General features: G+C 35.9%; 1 protein-coding gene across 1 annotated transcript in view; it reads right to left on the reverse strand.

The window, feature by feature from the left end:
- Positions 1–18,142, reverse strand: part of LOC148954007 (parathyroid hormone/parathyroid hormone-related peptide receptor-like) — a 405,761-nt gene that overhangs the window by 124,429 nt on the left and 263,190 nt on the right. Inside the window, exon 8 of the mRNA XM_089086079.1 lies at positions 3,369–3,545. Within this exon, the coding sequence (XP_088942205.1) occupies positions 3,369–3,545 (177 nt within the window). The remainder of the gene's footprint in view (positions 1–3,368; positions 3,546–18,142) is intronic.

Below are 18,142 nucleotides of genomic sequence, written 5' to 3' on the forward strand. Positions count from 1 at the left end.
TTAGAGTTGGGTGAAAATAAAGAGCAGTTCAAGTATGATAATGGGTGGTTGTTAATCATTCTTAAAGTAACTTGCTCTGACAATATCTTTGACAAGTATTTCTTGGTGTTGAGGTATCCAAAAAGCTGTAAAGTATAGTTGTGGGTGAAAAAGATAAGTACTTCAAGTTGGACTTCTTGTCTTAGTCGATTACGTCATTCTATGCCCATATATGGACCCCTGTCATGACCTTCTGATAGGGTTCTACTGATTATGTAATCAATTTCTCAGAAATCCATTTGTCCTAGTTGATTACGTCATTCTATGCACATAAATGGATTCCCGTCACGAGCTCCTGATAGAGTTCTACCGATTATGTAATCAATTTCTCGGGAATTCTCTCCTTCAATTACTCAATCAATATATCTCGTCTCCATGTTCCCCTTAGGCCCAACAAATTAATTCCCTTTTCTAGAATCAATAATTCTCCTTAGAAAAAACAAATTAATTCCACTTTCTCGAATCAATAATTTACCTTAAAAACAGCAAATTAATTCACCTTTCTTGAATCAATAATTCCCCTTAGAAACAACAAATTAATTCCCCTTTCGTGTCAAATCAATCAGCCATGACATCATCTGTCACGTGTGATCTAAACTTTGCCCCGGAAACAATTCTGGTCGAACTCCAAAGATATTAATAAACTTCCGGAAACAATTCTCCTTGAAAAAAAGAGGTCATTGACACACTTTGATTACGCAATCAATTTCTCAGAAATCCATTTCCCCTAGGGACTCTATGCCCATATTTGGTGTACTGATCGGAGATACGTTCTTTTGATAACCGAATTTTGTACTGATCGGAGTAAAATTATTAAGTAAAATTAAATTTTGAACTCAAGAGCTTTCAGTAATTAATATCATTATAGATCAAATATTCAGTTTATTTTTGTTGGTTCTTTACAAGACTATATAAGAAGAATATAGTTTCACTACAAACAAGAGTTTGGTTACTGTCCCCTTCCCTAACTGCAAAAGTATAAAGCCTACTGCGTCATTGGCGCTTCACTGAAAACGAATTATATTACAAATATTTTCTTTTCCAGTTATTACAGCATTGAAAATGAAAATAAAATTTACAGAGAAATAAGATTTTGAACTGATGATCTTTCAACAATTAATATCATTATATATCAAATATTCAGTTTGATATTATTTGCATTTTCCAATGCTGTTCAAGGCACATAGTTTTCAGTAAAGTGCCAATTACGCAGTAGGTTTTAGACTTTTACAGTGAGATAAGGAGACAAACCCCAAACTCCGGTTTGTAGTGATTTTTGTTTGTTTCAAGCTTGATTTGTAAACTAAATTTAATTTTCGCTCGTTTTAAGATTAATTTATTCATTTATATTATTGCCTATTGTATGTTTGTTTGCTACGATTATTTGTTTGATTTCTGTTCGTTTTGGATTTCATTTATACTTCAAGGCAAAATGTTTTTGTTCGTTTTAAGCTTGATTTGATTATCCAATTTAAGCTTTATCTGTTTTAAGATTTATTTATTCATTTATATTAATAATTATTTCATGTTTTTTTGCTATGATTGGTTATTTAAAATCGGCTTGTTGTCGGTTTCATTTATTCTTTAATAGTAATTTCTGGTCGTTTTGTGCTTGAGTTATTGTAGGTTTCAGTTTTTTCTGATCTTAAGTTCAACGGTGCCTTTACTTTTCTTAAAAAACAAATTTTCGGAGATTTTTTTTTATTATTATTTATATATAGAGGAGTACTACCTTGCCGAAGACATCAACGCAAAAGAAACGTCGGGTGGAGCAAGCTCGTAATTTTATGCGGAACAAAGCGGCGTTGTTTTTTTTTTGGGGGGGGGGGGCAAGAGGGGCAGTGTCCCCCCTATAGTTTGGAGAAAAAATTATTATAAAGCCCATGCTCCTTGACTCTCCGGATGCAAACCCCTCTTGCCCACCAATAAAAATGCTGGAGCTACACCCCTGCTCAAGCGTTAACTTGACGAAGGTGACCAAGGTAGAAATGTTGTACCTAGAAATCTTAAGTATTAAAATGACTATGAACAAGGGCCTTTGTCTGTGGCAAAATAATCTGATGAACAATATATAACTTACCTACATCACTTACCAAACAAAGAGAATGGCAAAGATAGAGATGATCGCCGTAGGACCTTGCCGGTAGACTAAATAACCTTTGTCAAGCTTATGCTCCAGCGTTTAGTTAATCCAGTAGAATTTAATCACGAAATTAAAACATTTTGAGAAGAAATTAGTAATTTGTCCATAACACTACAAAAGTAAAAAAAACAACACAAAAAAACGAGGGAAACATATAAGACCTCGGAAGTGAAGTAGACATTTCAACCACAACATAAAAGGGAGAGGGTGGGAGTAACAGAAAAAACCAAAGCCGTTTAGTCCATACCAGACAAAAGAAGTAGCTGGAATGAAAGAATACAGCTCAGTATGTATTTTTTTCTCTCTAAGGACTCGGTTGTCGATTCGCAGTTATTTGCAATGTTTTTCATAGGTATTTTGGATCTAATTGAGCAATTTGAGACGGAAAGAAAATAACTGAGGATATCATACAGTAAGTCTGATGTCTCATTTGAAATGCAAAATCAAATTGGAAATGCAAATACTCGTTTGAAGCCAGCTTTTGTTGCTTTTCATCTAATTCTTTTGAACCAATATTGGGGCAAGGTTTTACAGCTGAACATTTTTAGCCATCATCTTATTTGACTTTTTATATGCGGTGGAACACATTTTGAAATACGGAGTGTTTTTTTTTGTGGGAGTCGGGGGGAGGGGGCGTGATTTAAACAACAAAACTGGCAAACTACATTGATAATGTGTAAGTTACGGAGGAAATCGAACACATTTTACTATCTTGGGGAGCCGTAACCAGAAGACCCTCCCCCTTCACCGAATATGTAATTTCACACTTCAAATACTTGAGAAAGAAAGGTAAAAAGGAAACTTTTGTCGCCTTAAAAAATTGTTTCTGGACCCTCTTTTTAAAAATCTCGTCAAAAACATCGTAAAAGTTGCCATATATACGGCTTATTGTCAATTGTCATATGTATATAGAAGTTTTGTGTGCGACCATCACGATAATAGAAAGCATAATTGACATGCATATGTAGAAATTGTGTTCGTGACGATCAAGACACCGGACAAAAACAAAAATTAGTCCAACAAAATTATACTTTAAATTGACAAGGAATGAGACAGCCCTGCAAGGGCTACGTAGAAAAAAGGAGAAAAATGGCCTAAATCAGCATAAGTACTCGTACGTGACAGATGATCCTTTCACGAAAGAGTAACAGCTTATAATTTGTCCCTGTACAAATAAACAAATTACCCTGGCTTCCTCCCAAATGTACGACATTCTGTGAGAACTTTACGGTACTTGTTTTTCGGCTGTCTCTTGACATGCCGTTTGAACTTCCATAGTTTGTTCTTTCATCATTGTTCTCTAGCCTTGGACGAACAAGCGCGAAGTCTTCTTTGTTGAGAGAATTTCCTCCGATACTCAAATCTAAAAGACATGAAAGAAGAGACTGAATAAACATGGTAATATTAGCTAGAAAAGAAATTAAAATAAAAGGAATTAAAGATAAAAAATCCGCGATTCCTTTATGGAGCTGCGCGTATTCACCGATATATTAGGATGAAGCTATTTGGATATGAGGACTGGCAGTTGATTTCGCTAAACAAAAAATCAAAGAATATATACATTAGGCGTTTTTTTTTTTTTTTTTTACAGGAGAGCAAATTTAAGGCTTGATGCTTTTTATGAGAAACTTCTGGTCGGTGTAAGTAACAAAAGGGTGCAAATATGATAATTCTTAGGTGAATAATATCGATTTGTTACAGAGCTATTACAAAATTTATTTTGGAACGTCCGAAACTGTGATTAAACGTGCTCATACCCTGTGTCACGACATTTTAAAACTATCTTTTTAAGTTAAGCTAGTAATGGCATTCCACAAAATACTATGAGTCGATGGGCTTTATTCCTGTGTCTGATTATGATGTTCTAAATATAGCTAAGAACTTCAGACTTCTTCATTGAATCACTCTTGATTAATTCATTGATTACTTCATTGAAACGCTTTTTTCCACAAAACCTTATCTATTGACACTAATGTCTTATGTAGTCCTCTCTAATCTTATATTCGTTACATAAACAAGGAGCTGACCCTCATGATTTATAATTTATGATTCCAATGATTCAAATTATCAAAGATTTCACCCGAGGGTTGTAGGGGGGGGGGCTAGATGTGTTTATCAGCTGCCTTGAGAAGGAAATGTGTACAATAAAAAAGACACTTAAAGAATGTACATTTTTTTACTTATGTATATATAGATATATTTATTTTATGTAATAATATTTTTTATGTAGGCCAGATAACTACTTATAATTTAAGCTCCTTTCTGAATGCAGTTTCTAATTTTCTTACTGCACAAAATTGACATCAAAATATATTCTTCCGAAGGATCTTGGTAACCTAGTGCCTCTCTAAGTTCTAGTGCCTAGAACTCTCTAAACTAGGCAACATTATTTCATTTATTTCTTTTTCCCTTCAATATTAGTGTCCCAAGATCCCAAAACGCGCACAATTCACATTAAATCCAAAGATTTAGCCATCAACGGTGTCAATATATGATTAACTCTTTTAATATTTTTTTTAACTGAAGAAAATGCTTTATTAGTAAGGTTTCCAGCAGGGGGGGGGGGAGAAAAGGAGAGATCTTCCTCTTTTTGAAAGATAAAAATTTGTTAGAAGTACCAACTTTTTATAATTTCCGAGACCGTAATAGTGCTTTATAAAATTTAATTCTTGAGAGAAAACTTCTGCGGAAATGAGTGATTTTTTTTCTCATTCACTTAAAACAAGTAGGGCAAACTAGAAATCAAAGTAGAAGTTTCCTAACTCTGGAAACAAACTTCATAGTGATAATCTAATGTCGCATTTAAAAAGAGACGTCGAGAATAAAATATATCATTTTAGCACCGACATACAACGTTCTTCAGCTATTTTAATTCTCTGGAAACTAGAATTAGAAATTTTAATCGGGACCATAACCATATCAGAGGACTATAAATTCTGTGTTGGGATAGAGGGCTAAAAAACAATGTCTCTGATCAAACTGACTGATTTTGGACTTTATGACTCTTTGATAGTTACATATTATTCATGTTTTATAATCGAGTTAAATCAAAAGACGCCATGGTTCTAGGTTTTCAAAATATCGCATTTACAAATATCTCTGGATTATCCAGGTGCATTAAGTCGAGACTCTCAGGGAGTTCTATTGAGGCCAAGTACACTTCAAGTTTTAACTGGGAAGAAGCAATCCACCTAAAAGTTTTTTTTCAGTATTTACCCCTATGGGACCTATAATCTATTTAGGGCGAAGCTGCAAGGTATCTAAAAAAACACTATGCCCTGCCAAGTCATCAAAACAGTGTATTGACAACATCATGGGAGCATTTGAGGATCAAATTGAAACTTTGAGGGTATACTTGGTTGATAAGACCTCAATCGACATGCAAAACTTAAGAACTTGCTCACAAAATTCTGGTTTCTCCAATTGACTTAAACTTACAAAGCGGGTTGACAGGTACGAGGGGACCTCAATGAAGACCGAAACATTTTCTTGGATTGATTTTTGACGTCAAAAACAGGCAGAAATATGTTTTTATTTCCTTCAGCTTGCAACCTACTGGAATCACAAACTGGGAAAAACGAACATAAACCGAGAAAATATTTTATAAAATGGCCCCTGAGCCTCAGGGACTCTAATGTACAGAAAATCATAGGCTAATGCCATGGGCCTTTCAAAAATGGGCTTCATTTTTTTCTGATCGGCTAAAAGCAAATATTTGTAAGAACTTGGGACAAAAGCATCTCAAAGAAAAAGAAAAAAGAAAAACATTCGATATAAAAATTAATGCAATGTAAAACTTGGGATCAAAAAGGGCCATAGTTCATTTTTTTTAACATTATTTTCGCTAGTCCAAGGGACAAGGGAATTCTAACATACGAAAATTTTAGAATATAGGGGCGATATCACCTCAAACTTGAGACTCGAAAGTGGGTCACCAAACTCCATTTTCCGGTCAGCTCGAAACTTTTATTTAGAAGTCTTTGGACCCGCTTAATATTGGCTTTAAAAATCTGGGGCGCGAAAAACAGGCCAAAATGATTTTTTCCACAACGAGTTTTTCCATATGGTTTGTTTTTCGGGTCAGGGTTGTTTTAAAAATTGCTACTTCTTCTAAATGAATAAACAGTTCCCACAATGATATTTGAGTTTAAAACTTCTATGGCATGAGCAATGTTACAAAAATGAAAAACTTCCCTGGAAATCGTTTTATGTTTGATATCCATAGACATCTGCAGGAAAATTGGAGGAAGAATATTTACAAGCCTCTCCACCAACTCAGAATACCAAAAATACCTAATAAGCGCAAAATTCAATACAATTTACGAACTTTTTAACCACTTTTATGATCAAAAATATTTTGTTTTATTTCTTATTTCCCACCCCTTCCTGTCAAATTGGTCAGGAATACTTCCCTGTCCACTAATGTCAACTTCTTTCCATTGTCTTGACAACCAGGGCTGTAGAGTAGACAGGGCTTCAGCATAGGCGTACTGTGACTCTGGCGCAGGATATTGTTATTCAACATCTCTCCTGCTCTTATTCCTATTTTAGTTCTCGTTAGCAAATTCCATGTTATAACCACTTGACTGAATAGTCTTTTAGGAATTCTAGTTTTTTTTGTAAGTAACTAAAAATCCCTAATCATAATTCATTACCTACATACATGTTCCCATTGAATGTTCAAGTTCAAGTTCATTTAATTTCTCATTAAATCACTACAAGACAAAATAACACTTGTACAATATGAATCAATGGAAAAGAAAATATTTACAGAGGGTGACTACACTGTGAGTTATACTCGAAAACAGGCACCCTAAAAAAAAAAAATAAAAGAAATAATAATAATAACAAATGATGAAAAGAAATAATAATACACTAGATATACTCGGAAGAAAAATGAGACACCACACTGAACCCACAGCCCACACCTCAAATCAATATACTACCACATAATTAAATTTTTATCAACAATAGCAGCGACCAACATGACTTCAAATAAATAAATAGTTATCTATAATTACTTATTAGATATAGTTTGAATTTAGCTTTAAAAACTGGAATAGAAAAAGGCGAATCTATATTACTTTCATAAATATTCCAGAACTTTATTATTGCATTTTTAGGAGAAAATCTGGATCTTTCAGTTCGAATTCTTGGGCAAGATAATTTGGCTGAACTTCTTCTTAAACAATAATTTATTCTGGCCAAAAGAAACTAAGGAGAAGTTGCTAGGATTTAAAGCCAATGGTAATAATTCTTTTATTTGTTTTAGTCTGAAAAGGACACAATGTACAGGAAGGACTAGATCAACTGGCAATATTCTTAAAAATGTATAAAGGCTCTTAGTAGGGGATTTATCGGGGAGGGAAGATGGGGAAGGAAGGAGTGCTTTTAACGTACGAAGGGAATTATTTTGAAGACGTTGAAGGGGCTTAATTGGAGATTTGAAAGTATTTAAATAAGCAATCGGACAATAATTAAAATAAGAATGGATTAGAGAATAATAAACTGACTTACGAGCAGGGAAAGGGAGGCGGAATTTTAGATACCGCCGTAACCCCACATTCCTTCCTAGCTGTATTCTTAGCGTATCAAGATGAAGTTTCCAAGATAAATTTTCATCAACTGTTAGCCCTAGATACTTACAAGACTCCTTCCTGACAATGGTAACTAGTTCTCCGTTAAAACGGACAGATATTTGAGAAATGGACGGTACGGCATGTGAAATTTGAGAGAGGATGATAAAATGGGTCTTCGAAAAGTTTAACACCATGAGGTTGTCAGCAAACCATTGCAATAGCTTCTTTAGACCAAAAAAGAGGTTTTCTCTGACGGATGATTCATCTGAACCTGTGACAGAATTAGCCGTGTCGTCTGCGAATAGTAGAGTAAGTCCATCATCGGTGATGGTGTCCAGAAGGTCATTGGCGTATATTAAAAATAGTATTGGGCCAAGAATTGGACCACTGAGGTAAGACTGGATGAGTAAGAGAGCATTACCTCTTATTCCAAAGTTGTCAAGCTTATCCAGAAGAATCAGATGACAAATCGTGTCAAACACTTTTTTTACATCCACAAACATTGTAGCTGGTATCACATCACGGTCCATCGCACCATTCAAAAACTATAGCAAAACCAATATAGAATGTTCGGTTGAGTGCCCAGGTCTAAATCCAAACTGTTAAATCTAAATTTGTTAACTGGAAAAATAGAATTTCTTAAAACTATAAACGAAGACTTGCGGTGTTATTGTTGAAAAATCTCGCTAACACTTCTGATGAGCCCTGGTGCTGGGTATTTCAGTTTGCGTTGAAAGATAAGGTGCCATCTCATTAAAAAAAACAAAAAGTAGCCTACGTTTCAAAACCGCCAGTATATCAGCACAGAGGTAGTCAATATAAAGGAACTAAATTACATTCTTTTTAACAAGATATAGTGAAAATTTCTTCTTGAAACCCAATTTTGTGTGAAACTTCTTGAAGTTATCGCCCAATAATACTTATCGATAATTAGACCATATATATAGCTTACAAGGAGCAAAAATTAAAGATATTCCCTGTTCTGCTAATTCATGTGTTTTCTATTCTCCTAAACACCATTTTTCTTCATTAAAAATTAACGTTCAGGATTTCTCTTTCTTTTTTTACAGGTCTGCATCCATTTTTATCTTTTGAGAGACATTGCACCCTATTAAATAGGCTGCAGGTTGTTTACTTTGCAATAGTAAAAAAAATTTCAATAAATTTAAAAAATGCATTCTAAAATCAATCCAAAAAATTCTTTTTCGTACCCTTTAGAGCGCGGACATCCCTTCAGAGGTTCGGAGCCCCAACCTTTGACATACACTATAACCCTTGGTTTTGAATTAAAGTTGATTAAACACAGGAAACTTCCATCATAGTTGCAGCGATAGCTCCAACCTAGTAAAGAGCAAACCACGACCCATAGTAACCAAATGTTTAAACGAACTGTCTAGTGATAAAAAAAAATTACCATTTGTGGCTGATTCAAGATTTAAAATTATCATTTTGGTTAATCTTAATAGTAAAATCGTTATTTTGAAAACAACTTTACAGGAATTTTTGAAAAGATCCGAAAATCCTCAAAAATGGCATAATTTGCCATTTGCCTCAAAAAGAACATAATTTGTACTTTACTGAATAAACACAAATGAATGTGCATTGTCAGTTTAATATACATATACTGATATTGGGAAGGCATATACACATACTGGCCTTTGGAAGGCATAGGAGTTTTGAGCTCTTCTCATGTTAATTTCAGCTCGTTTTGAGTTTGACTCGGTAATTTATTGTATTTTCTGTTCGTTTTGGGTTTCATTTTTTTTTATCAATGCTGATTTGTGGTAGTTTCACACTTGATATATTATTTGATTTGATTTTTGCTCATTTTTGGTTTTATGGAGTTCTTTACTTTTCTTTGAAAAACTTTTTTTGTGGAAAAAGTGTTTTAAATAATTTCTATTCGTTTTATATTGACATAGTATTTTCAGGGAAAAAGAAAATAATTCTTTAAATCTTTTCGTTTTTTTATACTTTATAGTTTGGCCTGCTATTTGTGTGCTGGAAAAATTTTCTGCAATTTTTAACAACATACACACTTTTAAAGATCTGGACACAACTAGTAGTACTTAATTTAGTTTCATACCTCCTCTAGTTGGCCTGAAATAGAAAAATTGCTACCATTCGCAAGGAAATCAGTTTACTTTCATTGATAGCTTGAATACACTTACGCTATTTTGATAAGGTTAAATTTTAAGAGCAAAAGTTGCCCTGAAAGTTTGAACATAATACCCTCAGTCGTTCTTGCGATACTGCTGAGATGCCTTATTGGGAATTAGTATTAACATAATGCATATTGATTTAATCTTTAGGCAACATTTGGTTTTTAAACATAATCGGTAAATGGGAGGGTGGGCGTGGGAGGGGGACTAATTGCTCTCCAGTCACTTTCTACTATTAAAAAGGGGATTAGCCCTGTCAATTTTAAATCGAATGAGCCCTTTTCGAAGTTCCTAAGACAACTCCTTCGATACGAAGTGCCCTGGTCTGAACCAGAAAAAAAAAAGACAAAAATAATAATACATTGTACCCACATCAATTTTTACTATAAAAAATGTCAAGCCTTCCAATTACTTTCGAGTATTAAAAAGGGCACTAGCCCTTTCAATTTCCAATCGAATGAGCCCTTTTTGAGTTTCTACGACAACGCTTTATATAAACATCTTATATGCCCCCAGGGCATAAATTACAACCCTTGCCCTGAGGGCTGTGAGGGGGTTGTCATCCTCAAAGACCTAATTTAAAAAACTTTCAACTACGTTAAACAAAATGGCTATCTCAAAATTTTGACTGGATGTGTTTTGGGAAATGGTGGGCGTGAGAAGGGCGTTAGTTCCTCTGCAATCGCTTTCAAATATTAAAAAAGGCACTAGTCCTTTCAATTTCCAATCGTATGAGCCCTTTTGAAGTTTCTACTACAACGCTTTCAATAAGAACCTTATAGGCCCCCTGGGCAAAACTTACAACTCTTGCCTTGAGGGCTGGGGGTTGTCATCCTCAAAAACATAATTTCCAGACTTTTTAACTATGTTGAACAAAATGGCTATCTCAAAATTTTGATTGGATGAGTTTTGGGAAATGGTGGGTGTGAGAGGGGTGTTATATATCCTTCAATCACTTTCGACTATTAAAAAGAGCACAAGCCCTTTTAATTTCCAATCGAATGAGCCCTTTTAGAAGTTTCTACAACATCACTATCTATAAAAATCTTATATGCACCCAGGGCATAACTTACAACCCTTGCCCGAGGGCTTAGATGGGGTTATCATCCTCAAAGACCTAATTTATAAAACTTTTAACAAAGTTGAACAAAATGACTATCCAAAAATTTTGATTGGATGTGTTGGGGGAAAAGGTGGGCGTGAGAGGAGGGTTAGATGCCCTCAAATCACTTTTGACTATTAAAAAGGGTACTAGCCCTTTGAATTTCCAATCGAATAAGCCCTTTTTCGAGTTTCTAGGATAAAGCTTTCAAAAAACATTATATGCCCCAGGGCATAACTTACAATCCTTACCATGAGGGCTGTGGGGGGAGGGGTGTCATCCTCTTAGATATAATATCCGGACCTTTCAACTGCTTTGAACAAAACGGTTATCTCAAAATTTTGATTAGACGTGTTTGGATAAATAATGGGCGTGGAAGGGGTGTTAGTTGCCTTCCAATCCCTTTCGATTATTAAAAAGGGCACTAACCATTTCAGTTTCCAATCAAATGAGCCCGTTTTGAAGTTTTTACGACAACGCTTTCAATTAAAAACCTTATATGCCCTTAAGGTACAACTTACAACCCTTGCCCTGAGGGCTGTGGGAGGGGGCTTGTCATCCTCAAAGACCTAATCTCCAGAACTTTCAACTATGTTGAACAAAATGGCTATTTCAAAATTTTGATTTGATGTGTTAGGGGAAAAGGTGGGCGTGCGAGGGGGGGTTAGTTGCCCTCTAATCACTTTTGACTATTAAAAAGGGCACTAGCCCTTTGAATTTCCAATCAAACGAGCATTTTTTGAAGTTCTTACGACAACACTTTCTATAAAAACCTTATATGCCCCCAGGGAATAACTTACAACCCTTGCCCTGGGGGCTGTTGGGAAGTTTCCTCCTCAAAAACATGATTTCTATCTGGAAATCAACTACGCTGAACAAAATGGCTATCTCAAAATTTTGATTGGATGTGTTTGGGAAAATGGTGGGCGTGGAAGGGGTGTAAGATGCCTTCCAATCACTTTCGACTATTAAGAAAAGCACAAGCCACTCCAATTTCTAATAAAATGAACCCTTTTTGAAGTTTCTACGACAACTCCTTCGATACGAACTACCCTGGTCTAAGACCAAGAAAAAAAATAATACATTAGGCTACATCATTTTTACTTAGGCAGTGCTATTGCGCAGCCTATGATAAAATGGTGTGGCCCCCTCCTAGGTAATTTTTCAACAACGGGGCTCATTGTGGTCAAACATGGAGTCGTTTCTGAATTTCAAGGTTTCCAAACTAATCAAAAAGGCCAAAATATATGAGAAATATTTTTCTAAAGATAGCTTGATCCATACCCATATTATAAAAAGTTACGAGAAAAACTCTCAAAACTTAAGAACCATAGAAATACGTAGCTCTCAATTCAAAATCAAAATGAAAAAAAGTTCTCTTTCACATGAAAGTAAAAACCGAAGTTCAAACTTAAGGACAAATAAATTATCCAACATATGACTCCAGTTATTTTTCACTTCTTTTTACGCTGAAATTTCAAGATACTACAGATACAAACTAATACTTACTTAATCCTCATGCTGGGGTGGCGTTGAAAGCGTCGTCAGCCTTCTCCACGTGAGGCGGTCAACAGCATAGGCATCTGCAACTTATAGTAAAATTCTAGCTTGGTTCAGGAATTTCTCAAGACTGTTGTTCCACCAGAACTCCGGCCTTCTCCTTGGAGGTTTCCAGCCGCTACTGATTGGGTCAAAACTATAAAGAATCTGAGCCGGAGTGTTGGCAGGCAGCCACAAAAATATCCGACCAGCGAAATGTCCACTGGGCAGCCTGGTGTAAAAAGAATTACTGTGAAGTCACTTCATAGGTGGTCGTTGCTGATAAAGTCTGTCCATCAGATTTCCTCAATTCTTTAGAGCTAATTAGATGGAAAAGTATCGAAACGGCGCTGGACAGCTGCAGTTGAAGGTCAAGCCTCAGCTCTGTACAGCAGGATCTTTCAGTCTGAGGCTCAAAGGATATTCTTTTTCTTCTGGCTCGTTTGATCATTGGCTTCTACAAAAGGTGACTCAGCCTACGGAAGATGGCAGGGGCTTTGGTCACGCGGAAAACAACTTCGTGGTTGATGCAGCCATCCGAAGATTTACTAGAATTAAGGTAAGTAAAATGGTCAACCACTTTGATTGGTTTCCGCCGATCGATTAATTCAATTTGTTGGTATCAGACTTGGAATTCACTACCATGAATTTTGTATTCTTTCAGTTAATGGATAGTCCCATCCTGGCAGCTTCTTCCTGAAGCGTGCTCAGAGCCTCGAGTAACTGGGACTCGGAATTGGCAGCCAGTGCTGTATCAATAGCAAATTCACTATTGGTGACAACTCTGTCCTCTTACTTTAGTCCAAAGCTCATATTCCAGATCGTGCAAGTCATAACATGGTCTATAGTACAGGTCAATAGATTAGGAGAAACAAAACAGCCCTGCCTGACTCCCTTTCTTATCGGACAGAACATGCAGCTTCTACTGTTTATTTGCACACAGCTCTCAGTCCCTAAATGCATAGTCCTAACTAGGAGGACATATTTTGACGGGAGGTCAGTACTTGAAAGGATATTTTATAGGGAATCTTGATCAACAGAGTCGAGTGCTGCCTTAAAATTGACATTAGCAATGAAAGCCTGTTGGCAGAACTCATTTGTCCTCGAATATACATAATTTAGTGTATGTATAATCTATATTTAATATTTAGTGTATGTGTATTTTAATCAACTCGCAGTATAATTAACCAAATCTGATTTGTGTTTGTTTCTAGATATGGCAATGTGAGGGAAAGATTGTGTGGGTTTGATTTGCCTTATGGAGAATAACTGTTCTGTAGTTGATCGGCTAGGCAAAAGACCAGCATGCTCTACTCTGCGCTTTCGTCGGTGGTTTGCAGAATATTATTGCAGAAGCACCATAGGAAATATTTTACCTGATGCTGAGAGTGGTGTTATCCTTCCAGTCAGAGGTCTCCATCTTGGAACCTTTTCTCTTCCACAGTGGTAGGGTCACTCCTATACGCCAGTGTTTCGGCAAAATCTCCGAGTCCCATATTGAAGTGAAGGCCATTTGGAGCCATAGCAGCATGGTGCCACCATCACTCTAGAGCAGATCCTCGGGAATTCTGCAAATGCCAGGAGTTTTTCGGCTTTTTAATTTCTTCAATGCAATTCGAATTTGTGCCAATGAAAATCGTTCAATTTCAATGTTAACGACATCGTTACGGATGACAGGTTAGGGGATTGCAGGAGTCACTACACATGGAGAGAAAAGTGGTGTTCAGCAACGACGAGAAGTGTTCAGTCTAACTGGAATGGCTGGATATTATGTCTTCAAAGAGCACCCTGTCTGCAGATAATATATTTTCTATTGGTTGAGCATACTGACCAGTAAGGTCACGCAAGTGTTTGTACACTGTCTCAACGTCCTTCCTCATGGCAGCTTCTTGTAGGTCATCTGGTTTGGTGTTATCGAATAGCTTGAGATCTCTAAGTATCAGTTCCTGTCACATTTGGAATGTCTATAGGTCTCCATGTCCCCCTCGTAGTCTAGCCTGTCTTCGGAGTGTGATGAGGTCCACGGTCTCCGGTGTCAGTCATGGATTTTTAACCTGCACTTGCAATCCAAGAGTTATTCTAGCTGCATTGGTAATTTCAATTCTAAATGGCTGCCACATGACGTTAATTCCAAAAGCTGTTCATTAAACGGGTCAAAACAGTTCATTATCTCGACTGCAAACCATTTTTTAATTGCAGAAGTATTAAGATTGTGCAAGTTTAGTATTGGAACAAACTGTACAACCTTCAGGCGTTTCAACTTCAGACGAATTTTCCAGTGTTACCCAGATCAGAACCACAAAAGAGGCGGCACTTAGGAACCGACAACATCCACCGCCGAACGACAATGCTATAATCAATCGTTTTCTTCGTAACGCCGTTGTTACTATACCAGGTAAACTGGTTAATCCGAGATCTTTCAAAACTAATATTATAGATAACAAGCTGGTGAGTGCAGTAAAACTGGAGCAGGCGGTTTCCATTATCGTTAGTTACACGTGGGACAAAAAGCCCTACAAAGCGTTTTCAGATGCCTGTGGGATCACTAACGGTAGCGTTGAAGTTCCAAAGAAGAAGCAGTATATCGGGGTCAGCCTTGTTTGTTGGCGCGTAGCATATAATTATAAATATTCTTGCGTGAAAGTGTTCATGACAACGCTCTGATATAACGTTATAAGAAATAAGCGCTTTTTTTAGCTATCTTATGGAGGACCAGTCGAACACCAGCTCTCCCAATGCTGCCTTTACCCGAGCAAATAAGACTATAGTGGCCGCTGGTGAATTTCTCACCTCTTCCTAGCCAATGGGTTTCTGTAACGCCAGCAATAGCAACAGAATTCTGCTATAGTTCATTTGCAAGAAGTATTTCAGCGCTTGGAAAATTCAGAGTCAGAATACTCCAAATCACGATTTTCATACCACTCTTTTCAAAGAGGTTCAAGTCGTTCAAATAGGCCAAAGAGGCTCAAAGAGATCGGAATCGTAAGTGGGAAGATGTGCCCGAGGCTTGACGCTATTCCTTGCCTAAGTAAAACCAGGGGACAATATGTAAGCCTGCCACTCAATCGTCCTCACTTTATCCGGATTTGGGACCGGTAGCCGTGACCCGATTGTGCATAGCAAGTGGAGCCACACTTAATTTAATTTTTTTTGCTTTGGTCTCAGTGGTAACGGATGTCCTTAATTAAATGGAAATTCATTGAATTCATTTCACGGAACAAAAGAAAATATAGACGTTATTGGTTCATGTTTTATAATCTCTACAGGATTATAAATAAAAATATAAATGATTTTCAGATGTTTGCTTTATACAAGGACTAATATTGTTTTTATAATGATTATAAAAAATACTACTTCTTAAAAAACATTAATTGTTTAGTTTTCAATCTTGCTTTTGTTTTTTTACTGTAAAGTAATTCAGCTATGAAGAAGGCTGGAGTCATCCTTCAGCTTTTAGGAAGTATGTTTTTTACTTGTGTGCTACAGAAAACTTGGCTAATTGCATTGGCTAACGAGCCTCATGTATTTTAGAGCATAAACAATAATTTACTGGGAGTTTGAGCTACTTACTTATCTAGGCCGAATACAGAAGGAATCGTTTGTTCCATTTAATTACATACGTGCATCTAGGACAACAAGCATAAAAAACACCTCTTTTGATGATCAGAAACAAACAAACTTTGATTATGCAATGGCGAAATGCTTGCTTCAAGGGTCCATTACAAAAAGTCAAATGATTGTTTTCAGGCTAGTGATAGGCTGGGAGCTAGTAACATTGAATAGAGAACGCAAGTAATGTTACTTAATCAAACAGTTCGTGGTAACGAACTGTTTGTGTCTGCTGTCTGTTCTGTCGTTGTCGGGTAAACTTCGAAAGGTTAGATTTTCTTTTTTTTCTTTTTATTTTGTTTTTTCTTGTTTAGCACTGAGGACGACTTGGCGGAGGTCCTTGTTGAAATTTTTGTTTGTTCTTCATCTTCATGTTTTGCCACTGGCTTACAAAATCCTCATTTTCTCGCCTTTTTGTATTTTATTTTTCATTTATTATTTTCTTTCCTTTCTTAGTTTCATATGTCATGTATAGCCAGTGTGGTCTTAGAATGTATTTGAAAAAAAAGAGTTGTGAGAAAGAGTCAAACTTTAGCGTAAAGAGCGAGGCGTTGAGGAGGGGACAGACCCCTTTCATATACGGAATAATTTTTGCTCGTTTTAAATTTTAATGTTGCTCCTTACTTTCAGTTAAAATAAAAACTTTTTTTTATTTAATTTCTGAATGTTTTTGGATTAATGCAGGTTTTGCTTTTGGCTTACCGTACATGAATAATTCAAACGAAATTTGCATATTAATTTTACTTTTTTGGTTAAATGGCTTTCTCTAAAGTTCTTTAATTTTATTTAAGAACGTTTTATTAGTAATAAATATACATGACTTACGAATTAACTCCCGTAACGAACTTCCATATTTATATATTTTTAATACGTATATTAGGGGGTTCGCCCCCTAGTTAATACCTCGCTCTTTACGATAAAGTTCAAATTTTGTTCCAATTCTTTAAGAATGACCCCTTAATCACAAAGGCCGTTAATTAGAATAAATAGCTCTTATAAAAGTACAGAAAACTTTAGCGAAGAACGAGGTATTGACAAAGGAGCGAACCCAATCATATACGTAATAATTCCTGTTCGTTTTAAGCACGGTATATAAATTATAGGCAGTATGATCTTTGCCATTATAAAAACCCGAACCGAGGTGCGAGTGCTCCAGAAAACGTAGAAACATAAGCGACATTAGATCTTTTCCCGGGTAGACAAGTCAGATTTCTCTTGAACGCGAAACTTGGCTACAACGTTGGAACACTAAATTTTGAAGAAACTAATTTTGAATTAATTTATTTCAATACATATATGAAAATTGGTAATTAGTAGTACAATGCTATCATTCGATGTTTTTAGGAATTAAAAGTAGGTTTCGAAGTCTCAGGTTGGTTTCAAAGGCATTTTGAGAAAGTTTCTGCCAAAATACGCGTTACTTAGGAGTTCGACCACTGATGGAAAGTCAAATGAGAGGAGCTGTTTGTACGCGCTAATGCAAGAAGAAGTGGGAGGAGCTGTTTGTTCGCACCGAGAATGAAGAGCCAGAAATTATCTGCGGTAAACATACTGCTATTATATTTATGCTGTGGTTTTAAGTTTTAGTTTTGCTCCTTATCTTCAGTTGAAAATTTTTTTTCTAATTTAATTTCTAATCGTTTTTCAAATAAAGCCGGGTAAACTTCTAAAGGTTAGATTTTCGTTGTTTTTTTTTCTTTTTGTTTTTTTTGTTTAGCACTGAGGACGACTTGGCGGAGGTCCTTGTCGAAATATTTGATTGTTCTTCGTCTTCATGTTTTGACACTGGCTGACAAAATCCTCGTTTTCTCACCTTTTTTTATTTTATTTTTCATTTATTATTTTCTTTCCTCTCTTAGTTTCATATGTCTATTTTTCAAAACAATAAAAATCTTTAGCGTTCAAAACAATAAAAAGAGCGAGGCGTTTTAAGAGCAAGACAAGGCGTATTCGTTTTAAATTTGAATGT

This window comes from Artemia sp. Qi Xiang Cuo, chromosome 3, assembly GCF_049724085.1.
Source record: "Artemia sp. Qi Xiang Cuo chromosome 3, ASM4972408v1, whole genome shotgun sequence".
NCBI classification, from domain to species: Eukaryota; Metazoa; Arthropoda; class Branchiopoda; order Anostraca; family Artemiidae; genus Artemia; species Artemia sp. Qi Xiang Cuo.